Source organism: Anopheles darlingi, chromosome 3 (assembly GCF_943734745.1).
Source record: "Anopheles darlingi chromosome 3, idAnoDarlMG_H_01, whole genome shotgun sequence".
NCBI classification, from domain to species: Eukaryota; Metazoa; Arthropoda; class Insecta; order Diptera; family Culicidae; genus Anopheles; species Anopheles darlingi.
Genome location: NC_064875.1, coordinates 61,289,542 through 61,310,778, shown reverse-complemented (window position 1 = coordinate 61,310,778; position 21,237 = coordinate 61,289,542). Strand labels below are relative to the sequence as shown.

At 47.9% G+C, this 21,237-nt stretch overlaps 2 protein-coding genes across 2 annotated transcripts; one reads left to right on the top strand and one right to left on the bottom strand.

The window, feature by feature from the left end:
• Positions 1-2: 2 nt before the first annotated feature.
• Positions 3-1,268, bottom strand: LOC125956763 (thymidylate synthase). The gene is made up of 3 exons (XM_049688951.1): positions 842-1,268; positions 430-776; positions 3-362 (listed from the first exon to the last, which is right to left on the bottom strand). The coding sequence occupies exons 1-3, from the start codon at positions 1,170-1,172 to the stop codon at positions 153-155; spliced, it is 888 nt and encodes a 295-aa protein (XP_049544908.1). The 5' UTR covers positions 1,173-1,268; the 3' UTR covers positions 3-152.
• A 72-nt stretch (positions 1,269-1,340) lies between these two features.
• On the top strand, positions 1,341-7,764 carry LOC125956725 (patj homolog). Its single transcript, XM_049688861.1, has 3 exons — positions 1,341-2,072; positions 2,154-3,708; positions 3,771-7,764. Exons 1-3 carry the CDS (start codon positions 1,554-1,556, stop codon positions 4,535-4,537), a joined length of 2,841 nt encoding a protein of 946 aa, XP_049544818.1. The 5' UTR covers positions 1,341-1,553; the 3' UTR covers positions 4,538-7,764.
• The last annotated feature ends 13,473 nt before the right edge of the window (positions 7,765-21,237 follow it).

Here is a 21,237-nt window from a genome sequence, read left to right as displayed (position 1 = left end):
CAACATTGGAATTTATTCAAGACGACCCCTTACATGAGGGGCTGTGAGGAAGCGCTCCCTCATTCACAGATTCAATTTGGAGTGCTAACGGTAATGTAAAATACTGTTCGCTAAATGATTGGTCTCACCTTTGAGCTTACGGGTAACGGTATCTATACGGCCATTTCCATCTTGATGGCCGGGTGCGGATTGTAATCGTTGATAGCGAAGTCTTCGTACTGGAAATCATCGATGGAAGCCACCTGGCGCTTGATCGTAAGCGTTGGAAATGGTTTTGGTTCTCGCTGCAGCTGCTCCTTCAAAGCATCGACGTGATTCAGATAGATGTGCGTGTCACCCATGGTGTGAATGAATTCTCCGGCCTGCGTGGTAATGGATGGTAATGCAGTTAGTAAAACATTCGCGACCTTCAGAGGACCATTCTCTTACCTTCAGTCCCGTTACATGCGCGATCATGTGCGTTAGCAGCGAGTAGCTCGCAATGTTGAATGGCACGCCCAACCCTACGTCGGCGGATCGTTGGTACATCTGGCACGACAGCTCACCGTTGGCCACGTAAAACTGTACCAAGCAGTGGCAAGGTGGAAGAGCCATAATGGGAATGTCCACCGGGTTCCAGGCGCTCAGGATGATCCGGCGGTCGGTGGGATTGTTCTTCAGCTTCTCGATGATTTCCGCCAGCTGATCCTTACCCTTGCCTGTGTAATCATCGTGGCATGTGCCGTACGTGGCTCCAAAGTGACGCCACTGGAACCCATAAACTGGCCCCAAGTCTCCTGTGCCGGGAAGGAAATCAAAGATCAAGTAATGAGCCTCACAGGCCGAATCGGTTTTGACTTACCTTCCTCTCGGTCGGTAAAGCCGCAAGAATCCAGGAACTCCCGCGTACTGTTTCCATCCCAGATACGAACGCCCTTTGCTTGCAGTTCCTTTGCGTTGGTAGAACCGCGGATAAACCAGAGCAGCTCTTCGGCGATTCCACGGAAGAACACTTTCTTGGTCGTTAGGAGCGGAAACGTGCCATCCCGGAGGCTGTACCGAAGTTGGGTACCGAAGATCGACAGAGTTCCCACGCCGGTGCGATCCGATCGCTTGTTGCCTTTGGATACAATATCGCGGATCAACTGAAGGTATCCCTGTTCGTCCTTATTTTCCTCTTTGCTACAAGACATGATTTTAACGGGAAATACGCAAGTAAAACTAGTTTTTTAATGAAAAACTGCGAGTAAAAAAAAACACGTTCGCTCGAATTGGCGCCAATTTAAACGTCATCCGAATTCGAGTAGTCGAGCTGTTTGTGACATCAGCTGTCAAGGCACAGGCTACAACCCTGTGCGACGTAAACAAAAAAGCTGTGGAATTTATGCAGGTGAAAGGAAAACTGGTCGGTGGAAAATCGTTGAAAACCTCGGAAAAAGCCTTGATAGTGTGCTGCCCTGTTTCGCGATATCGGTTGATGCTTTAAGGGAGCGTACGGCGTAGGAGGCGGTTTCGTTCTGTTCCAGATCTCTGACCAGCGGGAGCCAACACATCCAGCAGCATCCCTATTCAAGATGCATCTCTCCAGCGATGTGTCGAATGCGCTGAAGCAGATCGAAATCATCAAGCAGACGGTCGAGGAGATGGAGCCCAACAAGCTTCAGCTCAACGTGAATGAAGACCTGAAGCTGGTGCTCGATCTGCTGCAGGATCCCGTGTTCCGGAACATCGTCCAAATCCAGGACTCTCTGGGCGAACTGAATCACCAGATCACGCAGCACCCGTCGATACTGCCGGGAGATTTCGACATTGCCAGCGGAGGAGATCTGGTGCTGAACGTACCACCGCCCGGTACGCTGTTCGAGGCGGACTACCAGGACGAGCAGCGCGTTCCGTCGTCGACACAGCTATCGCCCGGAAGTCCGGAAGCGAAGCTGAATCTTCTCGATCACAGCCAGCTGCTGGCTCAGATGCCACAGGTACCGGTGGTGGCCATTCATCAACCACAGCCTCTCGATGCCCAGCAGCTGCTCAATGCTTCGATGAAACTCAACAACGAACCGTCGTTGTTCGAGGTGCCTTCGATCGTACAGGTGAGTCATCGGCACGCCCCTCCGCCCCTGGCATGATCACCTGACTAACGTGACGCCACAAAATTCTCGCTCGTCTTGCAGGATCTTCCGGAAAGTGAACGACCGATGCACGGTGGACATCATCAGGCGTTTAGCGATTCCCCGAAATCGGTTCCGGAGACGGTGGTGGCCGGAACTGTCGTGGCTGCCGATTGGTCCCGTATTCTCGATATAGAACTTGTTAACGATGGTACCGGACTTGGGTTTGGTATTATCGGAGCCCGTACAACGGGTGTTACCGTGAAGACGATCCTTCCGGGTGGTGTTGCTGATCGCGATGGACGATTAAAGAGCGGTGACCAGATCCTGCAGATCGGGGACGTGAACCTGCACGAGATGGTATCGGAACAGGTTGCCTCGGTCTTGCGGCAGTCCGGTACGCACGTACAGCTGGTCGTGGCACGACCCGTCGATCCGACTAGTATGACTGCACCGGTACTCGACAGTACGGAGTTTGATCATTCCGCGATCGTTCCGACCGTGCTGTTGGGCGATCCGCTCAAGCTAAAACAGTACCTGGCTGATTCGGGTTTCGGGGCCATCTACAGTGTCTACTCGATCTTAAACATCGATAAGGATGGTCTTCTGTCCTTCGACAAGGACAGTTCGATCGAGTTCCCCGAGACGGAGGTGTTCACGGTGGAGCTGCGTAAGGATCAGAACGGGCTGGGCATTACGATTGCGGGTTACGTGTGCGAGAAGGAGGAACTGTCGGGTATCTTCGTGAAGAGCGTTTCACCTGGCAGCGCGGCCGATCTGAGTGGCAAGATACAGGTGAACGATCGTATCATCGAGGTCGACGGTCAATCGCTGCACGGTTTCTCGAACCATCAAGCGGTAGATGTGCTGAAGCAGAGCGGACACGTCGTTACGTTGTGCCTCGAACGGTATCTTCGTGGACCGAAGTACGATCAGCTGCAGCAGGCGATCGCAGCGAACGAGATGAAACCACCGACACCAGCGACGCCACCGCCACCGCTTGGACCGACCGATCTCTCCAAGTATGGCAGCAACATACTGGACATTCTGCCCCGTGGAATCGATAAACAGCCCACCCCTCAACAGCGTACTCTCGAGGCGCATAAGGGTGTCATGGAAGAGATCAATGCTGGTGGTGGTGTTGGTGCTGCTGTCGAGGTAGGCGGGGAAGCGGTAGTGATGGGTCACAAGAAGTTGGCCCGCGCAAAGGATTCCATCGATAGCCAAGAGTACCGGGAGAAGGTGAAGGAAGCAACAATAATTCCGCCTCTCGTCGATGGACCCGAGGGTGGACACGAGGGAGGTCTGATGGAAACGAGTAACGTGATCGCGATTGCAAAGCATGGCAAACTGCGCAGCTCGCTCAAGACGGCGAAGGAGGACGACACGGAAACGTACATTGCAAAGAAGTGGACCAATATTCTTGGCCCTGAGGTGCAGATTATTGTGGCCAACATTCGCAAGTTTGCCGCCTCCAGTGGACTGGGAATTTCCCTCGAGGGAACTGTGGATGTCGAAGGAGGAAAGGAGGTGCGTCCACATCACTACATACGTTCGATACTTCCAGAGGGTCCGGTTGGACAGAATGGATTGTTGCGCTCTGGTGATGAGCTGCTAGGTGAGTGTGGGCATCGTGTCATCATTTGGGTTCAATACACTAACACTCCGTTTTTTTTATAGAGGTAAATGGTCAACGTTTACTGGGCATGAATCATCTGAAGGTGGTATCGATTTTGAAGGAACTACCACAGGATGTGTGCATGGTGTGCGCTCGTGGAGATCCCGATCTGTTGCGGTTCACCGAGGAGCAGCTAATCAGCTCGCTCGAGGCGGATGCGGCCAAACGGACGCAACATCAGCTGCACGGTAGTCTCACACCATCGGAGCGCTTGGTAAAGGCCAAATCGGATGGCAGTCTGGCCACGACCAATGGTGGTGGTACGAACGATAGCTTCTCGAAGATCAAATCGCGCAGCCTCGAACCACTGACCGGACTGGCGATGTGGAGCTCGGAACCGCAGATCATCGAGCTGATCAAGGGTGAGCGTGGACTCGGTTTTTCAATCCTCGACTATCAGGATCCGCTCGATCCGAACGATACGCTGATCGTGATCCGCTCGCTAGTGCCCGGTGGAGTGGCCCAGCTCGACGGTCGCCTCATTCCCGGTGATCGTTTACTGTTCGTGAATGATACGATCCTCGAGAATGCATCGCTCGATCAAGCGGTACAGGCACTGAAGGGTGCACCGAAAGGTGTGGTGCGCATCGGTGTGGCCAAACCGCTTCCCATGCAAGACTCCTCGCTCGTCGCAGCGACATCATTCGAAGAGAAGGCATCGTCGACCATCATCGGTGGTGATGTGGGTGCGATGGCCGGCACGGGATCGGCCGGTACCGGTGCTGGTAAGATGTTATCGCTAGCGAAGCCGGATATAATAATGGAATGAGGTTGCGTAGTCATAAGCAGAAATGAATACGAGCGCTTTTCGGAGCTGTACTTCCGCCTGGACGCCCTGCTCGAGCTAATCGACGGTGCGGCCAACGCCGAACGGTATATCGTGTAATACGTCCACCCCTTTTAACCTTGCCGCTTACAGCAAGCAAAAGAAGCAGAAGAAGAAGAAGAAGAATCAAGCAGGACACACCACATTCCCTAACTCTCCAAAAACCACCCACAAACCAACGGATACGTTCCATTACGCACTATACTCTGCCTTGTTTGATCGTTACGATGTATCGTTTCGTCCGTGGGCCTCGGTGCTTTGAGCTTTTTAGTATTCTGTATACCGTCCCTTTAGTTGGCTTACATTGGGTGTTGAAGCGTTCGTTATAATACTTTTTTTTTTAAAGAATAGTACCTTCACAACACTTTGCACAGCATTCGCGATTCATCACGCTGTTCTTTTACATACATTGGCACCACTATTGCAACCCATCGATACACTCGTACCTAACCTCACGCGAACTAATCAAAACTAGAAGGAAAAATAACACAGTCAAATGAAATAAGGCACCCATTAATGGTCACATACTGAAATGTGAACTTAGAAAAGAACAAACACGATACACACGATCGCACGCACGTTGGTAGCTAATGGAACATTCGTAAAAGTGAAGCACCTTCTTATCGATTTCGCTGCACACACTACGCACTTCCTCTTCTTCCTCCGATTCTCTTCCCCTTTCTATGTCCTCTTGTAGCAGTCTCCTAACGATAAGGTTTCGTTTGTTTTTTCTTTGTGTGAGGAAGGGCATATTTCTTATTGAGTTCCGTGCAATTGTCTTCCCTCGATAGTTCATCTCTGCCTCGGTTACCCTCACATTTGCTGCTGTGAGAAGCGAAGGATATCGTAGCAATTATGTGAGTCATACGTCCCTGCCTTAGAAAGAATTTAATTAGCTAGTTAAATATTTTAAATCGTTGGTTATACAATTTTTTTTATTAAATATTTTATTAGAATACTGGTACTTACACACACGTATACATACATATAGAGGCACGTAATGGTGAGCAAACTTGGTTAAACGAATACCTACAGCCATAGCTTTGTTGCAGGAAATTGCTTAATTATATATAATTCGTTGGAATTGTCTTTCCGGTATTCTGTGCACTGCACTATCTCGTGACCCTGTCGATCGTTTGTTGATACGATCTGCGTTAATGTCTCTTTGCATCGTCTGTAATCACTAATCCTAATGCACCTGGCACATGATGCTACATGTGAAACTAATGGCCTTTTCCATAGATTATTCTAATTGTGATTTAATCGTTGTCATTAAGCTTTGTTCTTTGCTTTTAGTCTTTTTGAAGCCCAATTCATAAATTCCATGGTTAAGTTATCAGTTCGAAGTTATCGCATCACATGAACCGAACGAATTAATTGCTCACAGAATCTCAGAAGCATTCTTATTTGGCTCGCCAAATTACAAACGACAAAAAGGGCTTCCCCGATTGGTCCCCCTACAAATCGTTACGTTATCCGTATAGCCATTTTCGAACAATGAATCCAATGTAGCGCAACAGATAGAATAGCCTCTTTGGAAAAAAGAAAGAACATGCAACTGAAAAAGAGAATCACAAACATCCATAAAACACGGACAAACTCCTCCTCATCTCTTCTCGTACGTTCTCGCGCGATCGTATGCAAGCAAACAAGAAAAGCAAATGGTGGATTATTGATTTCTGACTTATGACGTTAATGGAAGGAGGAATTGGATAAAGGAGTAAAGACAAAACCCGCGCACAGTAAATCGGAACCGGAATCTGGCCAACGCTGAGGAACACTGCACGAAATCGGGCATAATATACTTAGAGATTATCAGGCGACAAAAGCCAGAGCACAGTAGCAAACAGCAAACAGGGCGCTACTAGAACAAACCCAAGGCCGCCGCTATGCTGGATTGTAGTGTGATGTAGCAAGCTTAACTTAACTGGAAGACATTGATTCGCAACTCGCGAGCGGGCAGCTGGTAACATCTGGCGCATGCCATTTCATCAGGCCCTTGCTGAAAGGGAGACGGTAAGCAAATCGATAGGATCGAAATCGGAACCTCAATGTTCGGTGTGTAGTGAGTCTGCTCCTCTAGCGGAGGAGCATCGATGTGGTATCGGTGTGTGTACAGTAGGAAACAGCAATTAGAAGCATGCAGCATCAACAGCAGCAGTCGTTGTGGTTGTTGTAGTCAAGTCAGCTCTCAGTAGCTGCGTAGATAGTTTTATTCATCATCTCTCTTCATCGCGACACGGGAGGATCCTTTGCCGTTGGATCCGATGGCAGCATGTATTCAAAGAAAAGCTTCTAAGATCACTTCGTCACTCACTTCTATGTTGGTCGCTCGATTTCGGGGCAATTCATTAGAATGGTTAGTGTGTGAAATGGCTTTTGAGATGAATGGAAATAGAAGTGTATTGCTCAACGGAATTATCCACCACCACCACCGCCAGTAGCGTCGAGGCAAGCCGGAGAAGTTTAGAGAAGAATTGTAGTAGGAATGATCGCACTGATTGCTGCAAACCGACCGGCATCAGTATGTTCTTCGATTTTGTCCTCCTTCAGTATTGTCACCTTTATACATACAGGTATTAAGGCTGGGATCCCGGTTCCCCGGAAAGAACAGAAAACTAGCGAAATCATTTGTACAATCCCAGGTTTCAGTACTCTTCCTGCATCTGATAAGGACCACCACACCTCCCCTTCAATAGTGCAAAACACAAGTAGCAACACTACAAGAGCAAGTGTTTCCGGTTTCCTTTCATCTCCCCGCCACTAGAAACCATGTTTATGGCAGCTCCCGTGTGAAGACAAATGTGTTTTTTATAAACTCAATCCATCAAACACCAACGATGATCCTGTTCTGGCGATCATCGCACCTAAAGAATGACTAAATGTGAGTAAAAGGGAGAGAGAGCGAGAGTTAGTTCGATGTTATACCGAATTCAAGCCAATATATGTACGATGGGTAGGATGGACTAGCTTGGATTGGAGTCGGCTAGCGCCCATAGGAAAGGTCAGAATGAAGACGGAATTAATGGAGGCGACGACGCGTTGCGACTATTTATGAGGAACAGAAACAGGTTAGCTTAGAACATTCCATCACAATTGTATTTTAGTTTAGCCAGTTGAAAGTATATATATATACCGTAAATAATATATATATTTGTATTTTATACACATATTATGGATGTACCTTTATCAAATTGAAGTTTAATAAATTTAATTCTATCAACATAGGTTTTCAAACTCTCTCCTTTTTGGTGGCTGCTGCGGCGATTCCGTCCGGGACGTGCTGTTGACACGCTGAGGTGAGCCGACCCAGACAACCGGTCTGTCATCTGATAACTGTTTGATGTTTGTTATCTGAAGCATCTGAATATGATGATTAGGGTAAATGAATCACACGTCAGCAGCGACAAGTGTACCGTAGCACCGACGTCGCTAACTCTTGGCTTGGTGATTCAGTTCACTACAACGTCCGTTACGTCCGAATCTTCAGTGGTATCATCTGTCGCGCTCTGTAATCCACTAGTAGCTAGGTTTTTCGGTGGCATAAATCTGTGCTGTGTTCTCGTGCGGTGCGGAAATCTAGCTCTTATCTTGCTCATCGTCACAGAATTTACCTTCTTCAACGTCCAATGACGTTGGTGATGCGGTGATGTGTTCGCGAAAATGGGGCAATCGGACATTGTAAGCGGTCAAGTTCGGGCATTCGACCAGTTAGTGCATGTCGTTTGAGGATAAAATGGTGCATGTTGAGTGTGGTTCCAGCGTGTTTCGGCTAACAGTGTGTGCCCGTGGTGTCCGAGAGAGAAGTTTTCTTCTGATCTGGAGTGATTTCCCCGTTTAAGTCACCTGAGTAATCCCCGAGAGAAGGTAAGGATCTTTGCACGATCACGTGCTGTTGATGTACTCAGTGAACGAGTTGATACAAAGCAACCAACATACTATTACATTATCTGGTTTGGTTAGTATAGTTGGTTTTATCTGGAATATACTGTTTAAAGATTGTATACGTAGTCCGTTACGTAGCTGAGATTAAGAACTGAATAGACATCAACTGTGCACCAACTCATGGAAAGGGGAGTAGTACATCGATTCCTATAAAAAAATGCTGGATGTACCGTAGAGTTATTATCCTTACTAGACAGATAAGGTTGACTGTTCACCACTCGGAACGCACAGTGTATGTAGTATCCATGTCCAGCTCGAACTTGGCCTGGCCGGTCGGGGTAAATTGAATAACTAGAATCGAATCTTTGATCAGTGCGAGTGGCAAAATGTGTTTTCACCGTCGGGTGCGAAAACGGTAACTCAATATTTATTACTCCTCCAGTGATACCTACTCCCTGCTTGCGATAGCCGTTCATGGCCATTCGTAAAGGGAAGCGAAAATATGGATTTATGAGGGAGGGTATTTCGTGCGAGTAAATCGGAGTTACTTCGACAGAACTGAACCGTGGAACCGGGCGGGTGCCGACAGTTTTGCTGCCTGTGCCAACCCAATTGATTGGTTATTGATGTGCAATTGGTTATTTTGTCACCCTGATAGCCTCGCTGATGATCAATGGACGAACGGCGTGTTTTGTAGGAAGGCACCCACTGGTAGGAACTAGCATCTGGGAGGCTATAAAAGTGTAGCCTCGTCCGAAAGTGCGACGCTACTTGACCCTTCTTAACTCACTTTAAATGATTGGATCGTCACGGGAAGCAGTGGCAAGTGGCAGTAGCACAATTTCAATCTGGCGGAATTAAATGTATTTCTTTTAGATTCGGCAAACGGCCCATTATGAGAAATACACATGTGGGGATGGTTTAAAAAATTGGAAAGAAGGGCCATTTCTGGAATGGTACTGATGCCACTTTCTGCAAAATCCAATTCATAATTGTGTATTAGCAAGCTTAAGTTGGAATGATCCAATCTCCATATCGTTATCATCAAATTGCCAGAGTGTGCTTTATTTAAGATTTTGTAATCAAAGTTTTAATATGTTATGCTACTTTATAAAATAATCGTTTTAGCATCTCACCACTGAACTTAGTTATAGCAAACTTTCCTTAGACTATTCTTGACAATAAAATCCATTTCGTTATTTGTTATTATTATTTATTATAAGCTATGATGTATTCAAAAAAGTACACATTTTTAGATGTTGATAGCAATTATTCTTCCCTTTTACGCATAAATCATTCTTTCTTATGTAATGTTAACCAAAATACAAAACAGATAATAAAGAGGTTTTACAAATAATATTACTTATGTAACAAAAGTATAGATGGCCGTAGCAATCGAAACTAATCCCGGAATTCCTCGAGTTTCGTCCACTTGAAACTCCTCCTTCTCAAGTACCAGTGCAAGAGCTCGAGGCCAATCGGAAGTCGGCATCAACCGGAGTAGTTGGGAAGATTGTTGGACAAATCTGTTCACGAAAATGATACTGAGTGGAATTGTGGCTCGCAAGCCTTTTCCGAGCACTGTAATGATCCCTCAACTCAGCAAACCGAACCCTTTCCCTCTTCCCGACAGCCCCGGAGAGGAAACGGAACGTAAGGAGTCGAGTGTGCTAATGAGGTCACCGCTCATTGGTCGTTAAGGATGAAAAATCATACCATATCGATCGTCCGTCCATCCCTTGCGTTCGTCCTTGCGCCGACCGGAAGCATGCCTTCAATCGACGCCGGTGACACTCGTTCTCTCGGACCATCCCTGCACCTGCGACCGTTCGGTGCCGACGAATGGGAATCCGATTTGCGATCCTCACATCCTCCTCGGTCTCTCGCTCTCGAGGCGACCCACTGGCCGGCAAGGGGAGGGAAAGCCGTCCCAAAGCATAATCACAATGATGGGAAATAGGAAAATAAGCCGATTTGCATCGCTTGTTGACAACGTGTCGCGTGGGGCATCGCGGTGCTATTGCTGCCGGTTGGAACCATTTCCGGTGCGGTTGTCCGTAGGCGTCGAGCGGAGCGACTCTTCGACGGTTCGGGGTGCGGTCCATAAACCATACACGTGACCTCCTCCCCCTCCATCCTGGAAAAGGGGTGGTTGGGTTGTGGTGTTTTTGCTTCTTTTTTATTCGGCTTCGCCCTTCTCTGATCACCGCAATGAACTGTCAGCTTCACCGAGGAGAGCAGTTTTCGAAGTTACTGCTGTTCCCGTCGGACACATAGGCAGACAAGGGGAACCCCAAAATTAGGCCAATAAAATTTATCATCCGCTCATCCACCGGATGGTGTACGGATGTCCTGGGTGTGATGTTTACCGAAGCAGCCGCATCATTCCAGGACATCCTGCTGAGCGAAGAGGCTGCACCGACCGTACGCTACGGTAGAGATACGCCCCGGACATCACACGAAAAGGATCATCTTTTATCACTATTCGCCTTCTTGCCCGACCACAGTATGCTTTTACTGCCGGAGGAACGAGAGAACCGACAGGAGGGTCTACTGGGAAGGCAATCAAGTAAAGCCGGATTTTTAACATTTTAACCCGTGGCACGAGGGACACGAGATAAGTAATATTCTTCACTGATTGCTTCACCTAATCCGACAAATATGAGATTGAAGTTAATAATTATCAGCAACGGCTGACGAGAGCAGCAGGAGAACAGTTTCGCGCGGGTTCCTGGGAAGCAACACCGAATGCGCCCATATGGCGAACGGCCTGACACCACACTGGCCTTTAACCCTGAAATGGCCACTACAATCCTTAGGGGGTAAGGATCTTTGCTCCTCGGTTTTGTTAAGTGATCCTTTGGGAGTTGACGCAATGTGGTCTAGGATTTCGACTGCAAAACTGTTTGAGTTATGGTTTAAGTGCAAAAAGTGCGATCGAAGAACAAATTGTTTTATGGTTGTTTGTTGAAAAACGAGTTCCATCCAAATCTAACAGAAGTGGTGGACTAGTTCGGGTACTTTGGAATGCTGTACATCGCCTAGCGTAACTGTCTTCATCTACGTAGCAGTAGTTTGTTCACAATCCGCTGCCGAAGTTGAGTGTTTTCTATTTTTTTTTTGTTAAAACAGTCTCCGAAATGACAAGGATATTACACTACAAGGGTAGTGTTTCAACATGCAACTTCCTATTGTACAGTTTGCTGCAAATAACTCACGATATTGTGTGTTCGTTGTCACTAGTACATGGAAATTGGTTGTTCTGAAGATTAGCAACAAACCTGACCAAAAGTAATGCCTACCATTCGCTCCTAGATCATTTAATTAAACTACTTTTCTCTTTCTGCAATCCAAGTGATCACAAACCACCTCCTAATCGCTTACCATTGTGTTTACATAGTATCGTTTGGCTCTCTAGATCTCTCGGAGTGATTAAACAACTGTCTTCGTGCTGGCTACATTAGCATCGTCAGGGATACTAAAGTAGGAAAATGTGAAAAGGAATAAGAAAAACACACAGATTCCATCCATTTCTAGTGCGACGCGCAATTCTTATCGTCATCCAATTCAAAAACCTCCGATCCAAATCATGTCCCTATCCGGTCTCACAATAAAACGATTCTCCAGATTTGTCGCGCCAGAAAGCATTGGCCTTCGCGCCACCATTATGACTTTAGCGGTGCTGCAGCAATTTTCCGAAGAGTACCATAATTTGGTTTCCCGCAGTCCCCGTGTGGGGGTGAAGGAAATTGCTCATTTCCCCAAAAACTGTGCCAGCAAATTTGGAAATGGTCGCGAGATCGGTAGAGCAAATTGGTGATGGGGCCGGAAAAACAATGAGCGCGGTTAAATGCGACCGCGGAAAATATGATACCGGGCCCTGAAGGGCCCCTGGGCGGAATGGGAGCGTCTTTTATTGTTGCTCCCATAATCGTGTAAACCGTAATGAGTTCTTCCTTCTGGAAGGGGCTTAGGGTGGAGAAACGTTTCTTTTGCGGTAGAGGAGTGGCAGGGCGCCAAACCACACTCCCACAAGCGCCCGACCGACGACAGTGATTTCATTTCCCAGTTCGGCATCATTTGAGGAGTTGATTACAAATTAAATTTCCCGCGAACGCGCGTAGCCCGTGGTCGTGGTGGTGGCGCGATATGCTGACGATAGCGATCTCTCAATTTACTTCGTCCTTTTTGGGTGCGAGCAAGCACCCGGCGGGGAACGCGCCAACAGTTGGCCGCCCATTTTGTGGCGTTGGCGGCCCATTCCCCGGGAGGGTGAAGTGGTGGTTGGCGTCACGCAGGCGGTCTTTTGGCGCCACCAAAAAGGCTGTTTCTGTCGAAGTGCCTTCGACTGCGGTGCGGTGCGATTGTACTACCGCCTGATAATGGTCGACATGTATTTTGCATATTTTTTGCTCCTCCCAGCTCCTCGGCAGGCTAATTGCGCCCACGGAGTAGGGGCTAGAGCATCAAGAGGTATGACGGCGAGGGTGGCTAAACAAATCAATTATCATATCTAAACGTGGCGTCTTGAGAAGTCAATTGGAAAACTTTCGGAAAACATAATACTCCATCTGTACGATGCCTGGTTGTTATCAAGCCAAAAGAAAACAATGGCCTGAACATGTTAAAATGGTTAACTTTGATAAGTTTGTTTAATTATGATTAGAATTAAAATATTTGATCTAGCTGAAGAGAAAAGAAAATTGCGCTTGGTAAATAATAAACAAAAGAATCAGTCAATGAAGCGTGAAAACAAACACAAACGTGCCAGTACAAAGAACAAGAACAAGAAGTAAAGCAAGGTAAGAAAGAAAGGTGGAATACAACAGGCAGAACCAACATTAAGCATATCTTGCAATTCAATAAATTTTAAAATCAATTAAAACAGTTCAATTAAACGGTTTAAAGAGCATTTTAGAGTATTTTTGCGATAATTGATTGATTGGGGATAGGTTAAAGGACGAAGGTGTGTAGCGATTATCTGGAATCCTCACAACATTGTTTTAAAATTTAAATTTTACTTTTATGATAAGCAAGTATGTATTATTTAACTGAATACTAAACAAACGATTCATTGTTCGATCAATTGCAACTGACATTTATCTGCTTCTATTAACCATTCATTCCAAAGTGTGTTAAGGAAACATAGCAGGCAAGTTCAGTAGTAATAGTACTAGTGGTAGTAATGATACCATTGGTACTCTCTTCCGATGAAATATGCCCTTTTCCTAGTTACTTTCGCAGTCACGACGCATCCCATTGATTTAGTAACTTCCCTTCTCATTGGCGGCTCGGCGGTGCTTCCAAAGGAAATCGGCCTGGGCACTGGCACAAAAAGAAAGATCACACAATGAGCGCCAGCCAAGGAATTTGTAAAAACTTCTCGCCGCGGAACAATAGAACCGAACGGGAACGAATCTCTCAGAAAAGGCTACCACAGACACTCGCGAAGAGTGGTTCCGGTACCGGCAAAAGAATTAACTGGCGTACAGATAAGCACCTCCCTCTCACCCTCGGTCCGAACGCCAGTTTTGATAAAGGAGCAGTCATTTGTACGCGCAATGTAGAAATTAGCATAATAAATTATGCGCACCGTGCATGACGTATGCCCACCACGAGGAGGCCACCACCTCCACCGCAGAGCAGAGATCCCTTCCGTGCATCCGAGGGGGTTGCTTTCCTGTCGCGGCATTAGCGCGCGCTCGCGCTTCAAAGTGATTTTTGAGAAAACATAAAACGATTTATGCCACCGCGGGCTTGATTGTTCGTGCTGTGGGCTTTCAAGGTACCGAGGAGGCTGCAGAAGAGAAGACTGAGTCCGTACGAAAATCTGCCGCTTGTCGCTCGCTATACCGAACCAGACTGACGCTTGATTGTTATCATCAGCTTGTGAGCTGGTACTACTGCCAACAGCAGCCACACCATGACATGATTTACGAGGAGTTTTATCAATTTCCCAAACACCACCGTGCCCTGGAGAGAGGGAGAGTAAAATGTGAGCATAAAAATCAAAAACGCACGCTCCTTTGTGGGCCTCTGGATTCTCTGGCTGGATTACGATCAAATTATGCTAATGAGGATACGACTGCGGATCGTCGTTGATCCCTAGGTGATAAGAACCATTCTCTGGCGTTCAATTGTGAAACAAGAATCAGTCGTTCGCTCACCTCGAATGTATCTCGGAGGAAGAAGAAACGCTCGATTGGGGCCGGTTAATTCTTACCGGTAAAGCAGTAACCGTCTATTTCCATTCCCACCATGGATATCTCCAGCACATTAAACAATGCCTTTGGTCGGATGGAGAAAAGAAAGATTTCGCTGAGAAATCATCGATTATTAACCACTGGTGCTTGTGGTCTGTAGCGACCAGACCACACCGGTGGTCCTGCCGGTCGCCGGAAGTGCAGCCAGTGAAAGGGTTGTGGGCTACCCCTGGTTCCGTCTCCGGTTCTCGCTCACGCTCCGGCTGGTTGGTTGAAAATATTATTTCGATATTTCACGGCGTTAAACAATGGCGCTCCGAGTTAAGTCAGCCGTAAGGTACCCGATAAGGTCTGCGCCAGGATGCTTTGGAACGTTGCGATGCCTTCCCCCGGGGGGGTTTGGCAACAGTTTTCTGATTGAAATTTTCGGCCAAACGATTCGCTGTGGGTTTGCGGTGGGCATGTAGCAGGACATGACTGGAGTGTTCAGTCGATGATGCCCCTTCTCTTAACCCACCAATGCGGTTTGCGTTTCGAGTTTTTGTGATTTTTTACCCCCCAAAAATATCCACACAGACAAATGTTTCTGCAAATGCAAAAGAAGAACTAACTGGTTACTAGACCTTATTCCAAATGTGTGCTGCCGAGTGCTCGTGCAGTCTACGGAAATGTGGGCCCGGAAAAACCAGAAAACCATCCAGTACTCCAAGGGTTTAATGCAGGTGGATGGTGGATGACTTTCTTTCGGAACCGGGCCGAGCTGGCCGGGAAGATACGAGGCAGGTGAGCAGGTCGGTCGGTTGCCTTATCCGCAGAACCGAAGAAGCCCCCCAAAAATGTCGCCAACGTGGCGAAATCGATTGCAAAGTTTATGCCGCGCACGGTCCCTATCTTGCCATTTCCGCACCATTCGTTGATGAGGAGCGATCCATTCCTTTCGGCACAAAGGGGTTTGAATAGTTTTCCAGCGGTTCCGGCATCACCGTTAGTTCGCCATTCCACACAAAGAAGATAATGTTGCTAGCACCAATCGCTTTGCATGTTTGTTGCTCGTGCTCGAAGGTACTATGGCATCGAGACCGAGGCATTCCCTACCTCCTCACAGGGGATGGAAGCTGTAGATTCCCATATTATTCCCCGTCCAATGGTCCACGTGTTCAAATATGCTGCCGACCACACTTTACGATTGTTCGGAATCGTATAAAACCAATTAACAGCGACAGCGCGGCCCTATCACGGCGTGACGGGATCCCTCCGGGACGATCATATCGGTGACACGATGGATATAAGGATAACTCAAGGCGCAGTGCAGTGCCAACCAGCCATGAACACGACGGATGGAGTGAAATGAATAAATCGAGAAACAAAAAATATGTTGCCTTCCAGCGTATCTCCTGTGGCAGAGCGTCATCAACCGAAATCAGCCAGAACAGCAGGATGCCCTCGCGAACGCGCTCTCCCTCTCTCTCTCTCTGCAATGCCAGGACGAATGCCAGGGATCGAGGAGGGTTCTGTTGCAAATGCGACAGGAGCGTAATGAAATGTGACAGATGATGGTCGCCGCACCTACCTTTTTCCCAGTGCAGTAGCTCGATGAGAGGGCCGCAGGGGTATTCCCCCTAGCGGTGGTGTAGTCAGAGAGCAGAGGGTGACACTTCATCGGGAATGACTTCATCATTTGTACTGAGCCGGTGGCGGTGGTCTGGATCTGGTGGTCTTTCCACTTGCCCGATGGGCATGGGTCTCCACGCGGTCTACGCGGTCTCGGTAACAAGTGTTCGCTCATGCTGCAGCAAGTCTTCCGGAAGTTCCGTTGTGTCTGCGTGATGGGTTGAACAGTACTTAGAAGTTCGGTATTTAAAAGGTAGATCGGATTTTAAAAACCAATACTGTAGAAATGTTTGGGACTCGGACGAATGTGGATCTTGTTAATTACAAACTGCAAGTATTCAAAGCATTCGAAGACTGAAAAAGTGATTACAATGTTGGAGGTTTCAAGTTCGGACAACAGTTCGGAGAATCTGAAATTTAAATCACTTGTCATACTCTCTACTACCCACGTATTGTACCAGCAACTAATCAATCGTGTCACCGACGATTGCCTCCCTTTCCTTCGTCTCAGAGAGTGCTACCACTGACATCGTCTCGGTTGCCGAAAGGCCTCGAAGCACCGTCCCCAGCATATCACCTCGAGCAGCCCCGGGCTGCCGCCTGATGAAGAGATCCTTTTAATGTAGAGCCGCGGTTTCGGTACCATATGCCACCCTTAAAAGCTGTAATAACAGTAATCATCGTTTTCGGGATGATCTGCAGCAGCGGTGACGTACCAACCTCATGCTGGGGAACCGGGATTCTGGTGAGTCCATTACAGCGCCATAAAACTGCAACACGAAATCGACTTCCCTCGATCCCCGCACTCGTCCCCTTTTGTTAAACAAACGCAGCGCGCGCTCGCTCGCTCGCTAGCCGATAATTGTCGCTCGCCCAAGGTACCCCTAAGGTCGCTTTGGTCGGTGTCAGGCCAACCCTAACCCCTATAGGCGGCCATCTACCGCAGTTACCTCCAGGGGGACGCTCTCTGCCTGGCGGGCGTGAGGACGATTCTTTCGGGTTCGCGCACATATGTCAGCATATTCCCGTGTGCTGCCACCTATTGTTTGCTCGAAATGAGATGCTCGCTCGTGGCCCGGCCAGTACTCGCACGATAATCGCAAACATTGTGCTAAACAGTGCGAGTTAAGCGTGGTAAGAGATGGTGGAGGAGGAGGAGGAGAAGAAGACACGAACATGATGGTTATGGTTTGGTCATGGCCCGGTCGAACGAAATGCCCATGTGTGTGTGTGGCTGTACGCACTTGTTTTTTCCCATTTCTATGAACCGCGTGGTGGCAAGCGGACCATAAAAATGCTAACATAATGTACTGCGGAACAGTGACAGTACCAGCGACGAGCAGAGCAATATGCAAACACTCGGCAGGATTTGCGGAGTACATGCGAAACCAAGCATAATTGCCATAAAACATATCGCACTGTCGATTGAGCTCTGAATCCGCGGAACGGGATCCTTCATTAAGCAACTATTGCAACAAACGGATGTACAAGTTGTGTTTAGTTGTTAAAACAATTTCCAAAAAGTGCTCTTTACGTTAACAAAAGGGAAATGCCTACATCACAAACCCCCGGTATACCCTCACTCTTTTTGGGTCTAATTACGTATTCATTATGCTGCAGTGCCTGCATAATCGCGCCCGGCCATATGCCAGCCAAAACAGCGATGAGGGAAAACTTTTCCAAAATATTCCCTGGTGCATATTGCATCGCAGCACCGGAGAAAATAAATGGCCGGCCAAACGTGGTGGCTCCATTTTGTAGGCCCCAGTACTGCAGGTGTATGGCTGCAGTACCCGGTTTTGCGATGAGATGCGCCGAGGTCCATTTTTGAATGTCAACGGCAGGGAGGAAAAGCCGTACGCAACCTGCTGACCTGATCATCCCCAAGGGGGGCACAAGGATACTGGAAGTCAGGAGCCTGCTATGATTATTATGTACATAAATTTGTTCACAACGGGCAATTGTTATGCGAAGAGTTTTTCCATCAAAACATGTGTTTGTTGGTTGAAACAATCGTTCACAACAGGGGAGAACACTCGGTCTGCGTTCTGGAGAATAATGAGCATTGCGAGTGGTGGTTAGTTGGAGTAGATGAAAGCCTCGAAGACTGCAGGCGGAACAGAATCCTAAAGGAAGGAAAGAAGAAAAAAGCCCAGCTTTCCACAAACTCTGGTACCTTGCCAGATGCAAGATTGTGCAACGCTGCAAAAACAATATGCTGCAGAGCTGGAAGGAACAGGACGATGCAGAAGTACATTCCCGGTGCTGGTACTCCTTATTTATGGGGCACTTGTTTTGATATTTAAATGGCCGTACGCCACCAGCGCCAGTGGAGGACAGAACAGATTTGCTTTCGGCAAACGAAGGAAAAATATGCTCCAGTCCCGGGGCAGGACACTTCTTCAAGTGTGGCGGATACGGGTTGAAAATGGCTTGCCTTACCTTAGGAAAGTTGGTCCTGACCAGTATCAATGGTTTCTCGGTCTTGGCCAAGAGTCCGTTCTTTTGTTCCATTCTCGATGCCTCGGTGTGCATGTGTGTGGTTCTGTGTTAGTTAAATGCAAATATGGTTGTACGGAACTAGGACATAGGAATACCCGGAAGGAATCCGACCGTTACCCTGATGCACTCTGAGGCCCTCTGCAGTGCATTTCCGGGTTTTTTGATCGATTTCTTGTAGTACAATGTGCTACAACTGGGAACGGGGTTTGAGGGAAAAACTCGTCTCGAACTTGGCCAGAGATAGTTGATTACCGAGCTTTTGAGTACTGCTGGAAAGGAATATGCTCTCTCATAGTCAGCATGATAGCTCGCACTGATGCCTCTTCGTATTACAAGTATGTTGAGGGAGATTGTCGTGTAATTTATTGCAATGCATTCAACGCTTTTTCTTAACTTTGGTTATAGAGGTTTCGTTTTATAATTTATGTTCCATTGTTACAGGTTAGCTCATGTGCTATGCTACGTTACTATGGTAATCGACGTGAGAAAGTCGTCAGGACGATTGCACAATATCGATGTTATAAAAAAATAATTACCGTCAGGGTCTAACTCAAACATACAGATTTGTCCTTATATCCTTTCCATTTTTTTTTTTGGACAAATCCGCAAACAAGCAAACACAAGAATACTTCAATCATGCTGCTTCATCTATGTAAAATCTCTGCCTCGCTCAGCGAAAGATGTTGTAAAAAAAAGATGCTGCATGTAAATCCTTTTACACCCAGCTGCCATATCGTTTGAGTGGCCCGGTTTTATGCTCGACTTACTTGCTCCTGCCTCCCCCACCGTTGCGGTTGGCACCCAAAAGATTGTCCTCAGCAAGCCAAAGAAGACGAAACGGGAGCGAAAAAAAAGGTGCCTCAGATACTCGCCATTTTATGGTTCCCCAAAAATACCGCAAACGCCAATCCCGGGATCGTACCGGTGGAAGGGCAGTGCTTTAAAAAAAATTAAAACACGTCAAAGCAGGCAAGGAGTCCACTCCAACCAAGGGCGCACACACCGCGTACAATATTCTCAATTTTCATAAACCGCCATAAAAAATAATAACACCCGCAGTCGTCGGTTGACGAAGTGGTTGGATGCTGGTTTTTTACTTTCCTGACGTGCCCCAAACGCACACACACACACACACACACACACACAGCACATCCCGGGCAAGCTATGATGGCCGTTATGATTTCTCTCGTCTGTTTCTTGCCCATCTTTTCATGGAGGAGATGCTATTAAGCTGCTGCTGCTGCTGCTGCTGCTGCTGCTGCTGACGAAGGTGTACAAGCACGTGGGCTGAAAGGCTTCGACATGGCGCGCGCTGTATCCTCCGTATCGCTATCCACCGTCCGTACGCCATGTGCCAGCGACTGCGTCCGTTTTACGGGGGTCTGGGTCTGGGTGGTGAGAGAGAAAAATATGAAACATGACATAAAACTGCCTCCGCCCTTTTATGTTCTCGCTGGAGCGTGGCGGGATGGCAGAAGGACGGGGCGGGTGAAGGTGGATCTGCGCTAATATTTTCCACCAACTTATGCTTCTCGATCTGCTGCTGCTGTTCGCGTGGACCGCCGCATTTTGGTGTGGCTGTGTGTGAGCGTACAAATATGGACACGTTAAATTGTACTGCGGACAACGACGACGACGTAAAACCGGGAGCTCGTCTGGCCGCCATCTCTCTTTCGCTTGATCAATCTGGCCGGGTGGGGGAGAACGTATCCTCGGCAACTCCAGGGACAGGTTGGGGGTGTGAGAACATCACCATCGTGCTCTGGCATGCGCCCTTCGAGTGGCTTGGGTGCCCTAGCGAGCATATCCTGGCTCCGCCCAGTTTTAATGCTGCCTTCGGTGGGGCTCGGCGTTGGCGGTGTAAATAAGGACAAACACATACATACACACACACACACACACTGTCCGTATCCTTGGACCAAGGGGCTGGGAGCTTGCGCAACGAGACACGCCACGGTTCTGGCGAGAATCATATTGTTATTTACATAACTTGTGCCAGCTCGCGATGAAAATGCAAGAATGTGAGGAAACCTCGCACACACCACCACGCTTGATTGGTGATGGCCCACTAAAGGGGGTGGAGGTAAAGGGATCAGCACGTCGGTCGGTAATCGACCGCCAGGCACATTGAGCGAGCTCCATTTGCATGCAAAGTGTGAATGGTGAAAATGGGGGCAAACGGACAACCACCGGGCTTCACTGTCAGTATGTTGCAGCATGTTTTTCTTTTCGGTTGTTGTGTGACGAGAACCGTTAATCACTGTCCAAGGTTCGGGGTGTGGCATTTTGCCTAGGGTGGTCAGCAGAAGCGCGCTGATGGAAAACATTTTCTCGTTTGATGAGATTTTGCATTGTGGGATGCTGAGGGTTGTTGCCTCCAGCGGTGCTTGATTTTGGGTTTCTATTGCAAATCCCTTGGTTTGCTGGTTTATGCAGAGGATG

What these genes read in the sequence shown, in the direction of transcription:
- LOC125956763 (XM_049688951.1), bottom strand. Translation starts at nt 1,172, where the DNA reads ATGTCTTGTAGCAAAGAGGAAAATAAGGACGAACAGGGATACCTTCAG. An exon ending in CTTTACCGACCGAGAGGAAG is followed by an intron (nt 777 to 841) that starts GTAAGTCAAAAC and finishes TTCCCGGCACAG; the next exon opens with GAGACTTGGGGCCAGTTTAT. An exon ending in CGCATGTAACGGGACTGAAG is followed by an intron (nt 363 to 429) that starts GTAAGAGAATGG and finishes ATTACCACGCAG; the next exon opens with GCCGGAGAATTCATTCACAC.
- LOC125956725 (XM_049688861.1), top strand. Translation starts at nt 1,554, where the DNA reads ATGCATCTCTCCAGCGATGTGTCGAATGCGCTGAAGCAGATCGAAATC. An exon ending in AGGTGCCTTCGATCGTACAG is followed by an intron (nt 2,073 to 2,153) that starts GTGAGTCATCGG and finishes CTCGTCTTGCAG; the next exon opens with GATCTTCCGGAAAGTGAACG. An exon ending in CTCTGGTGATGAGCTGCTAG is followed by an intron (nt 3,709 to 3,770) that starts GTGAGTGTGGGC and finishes TTTTTTTTATAG; the next exon opens with AGGTAAATGGTCAACGTTTA.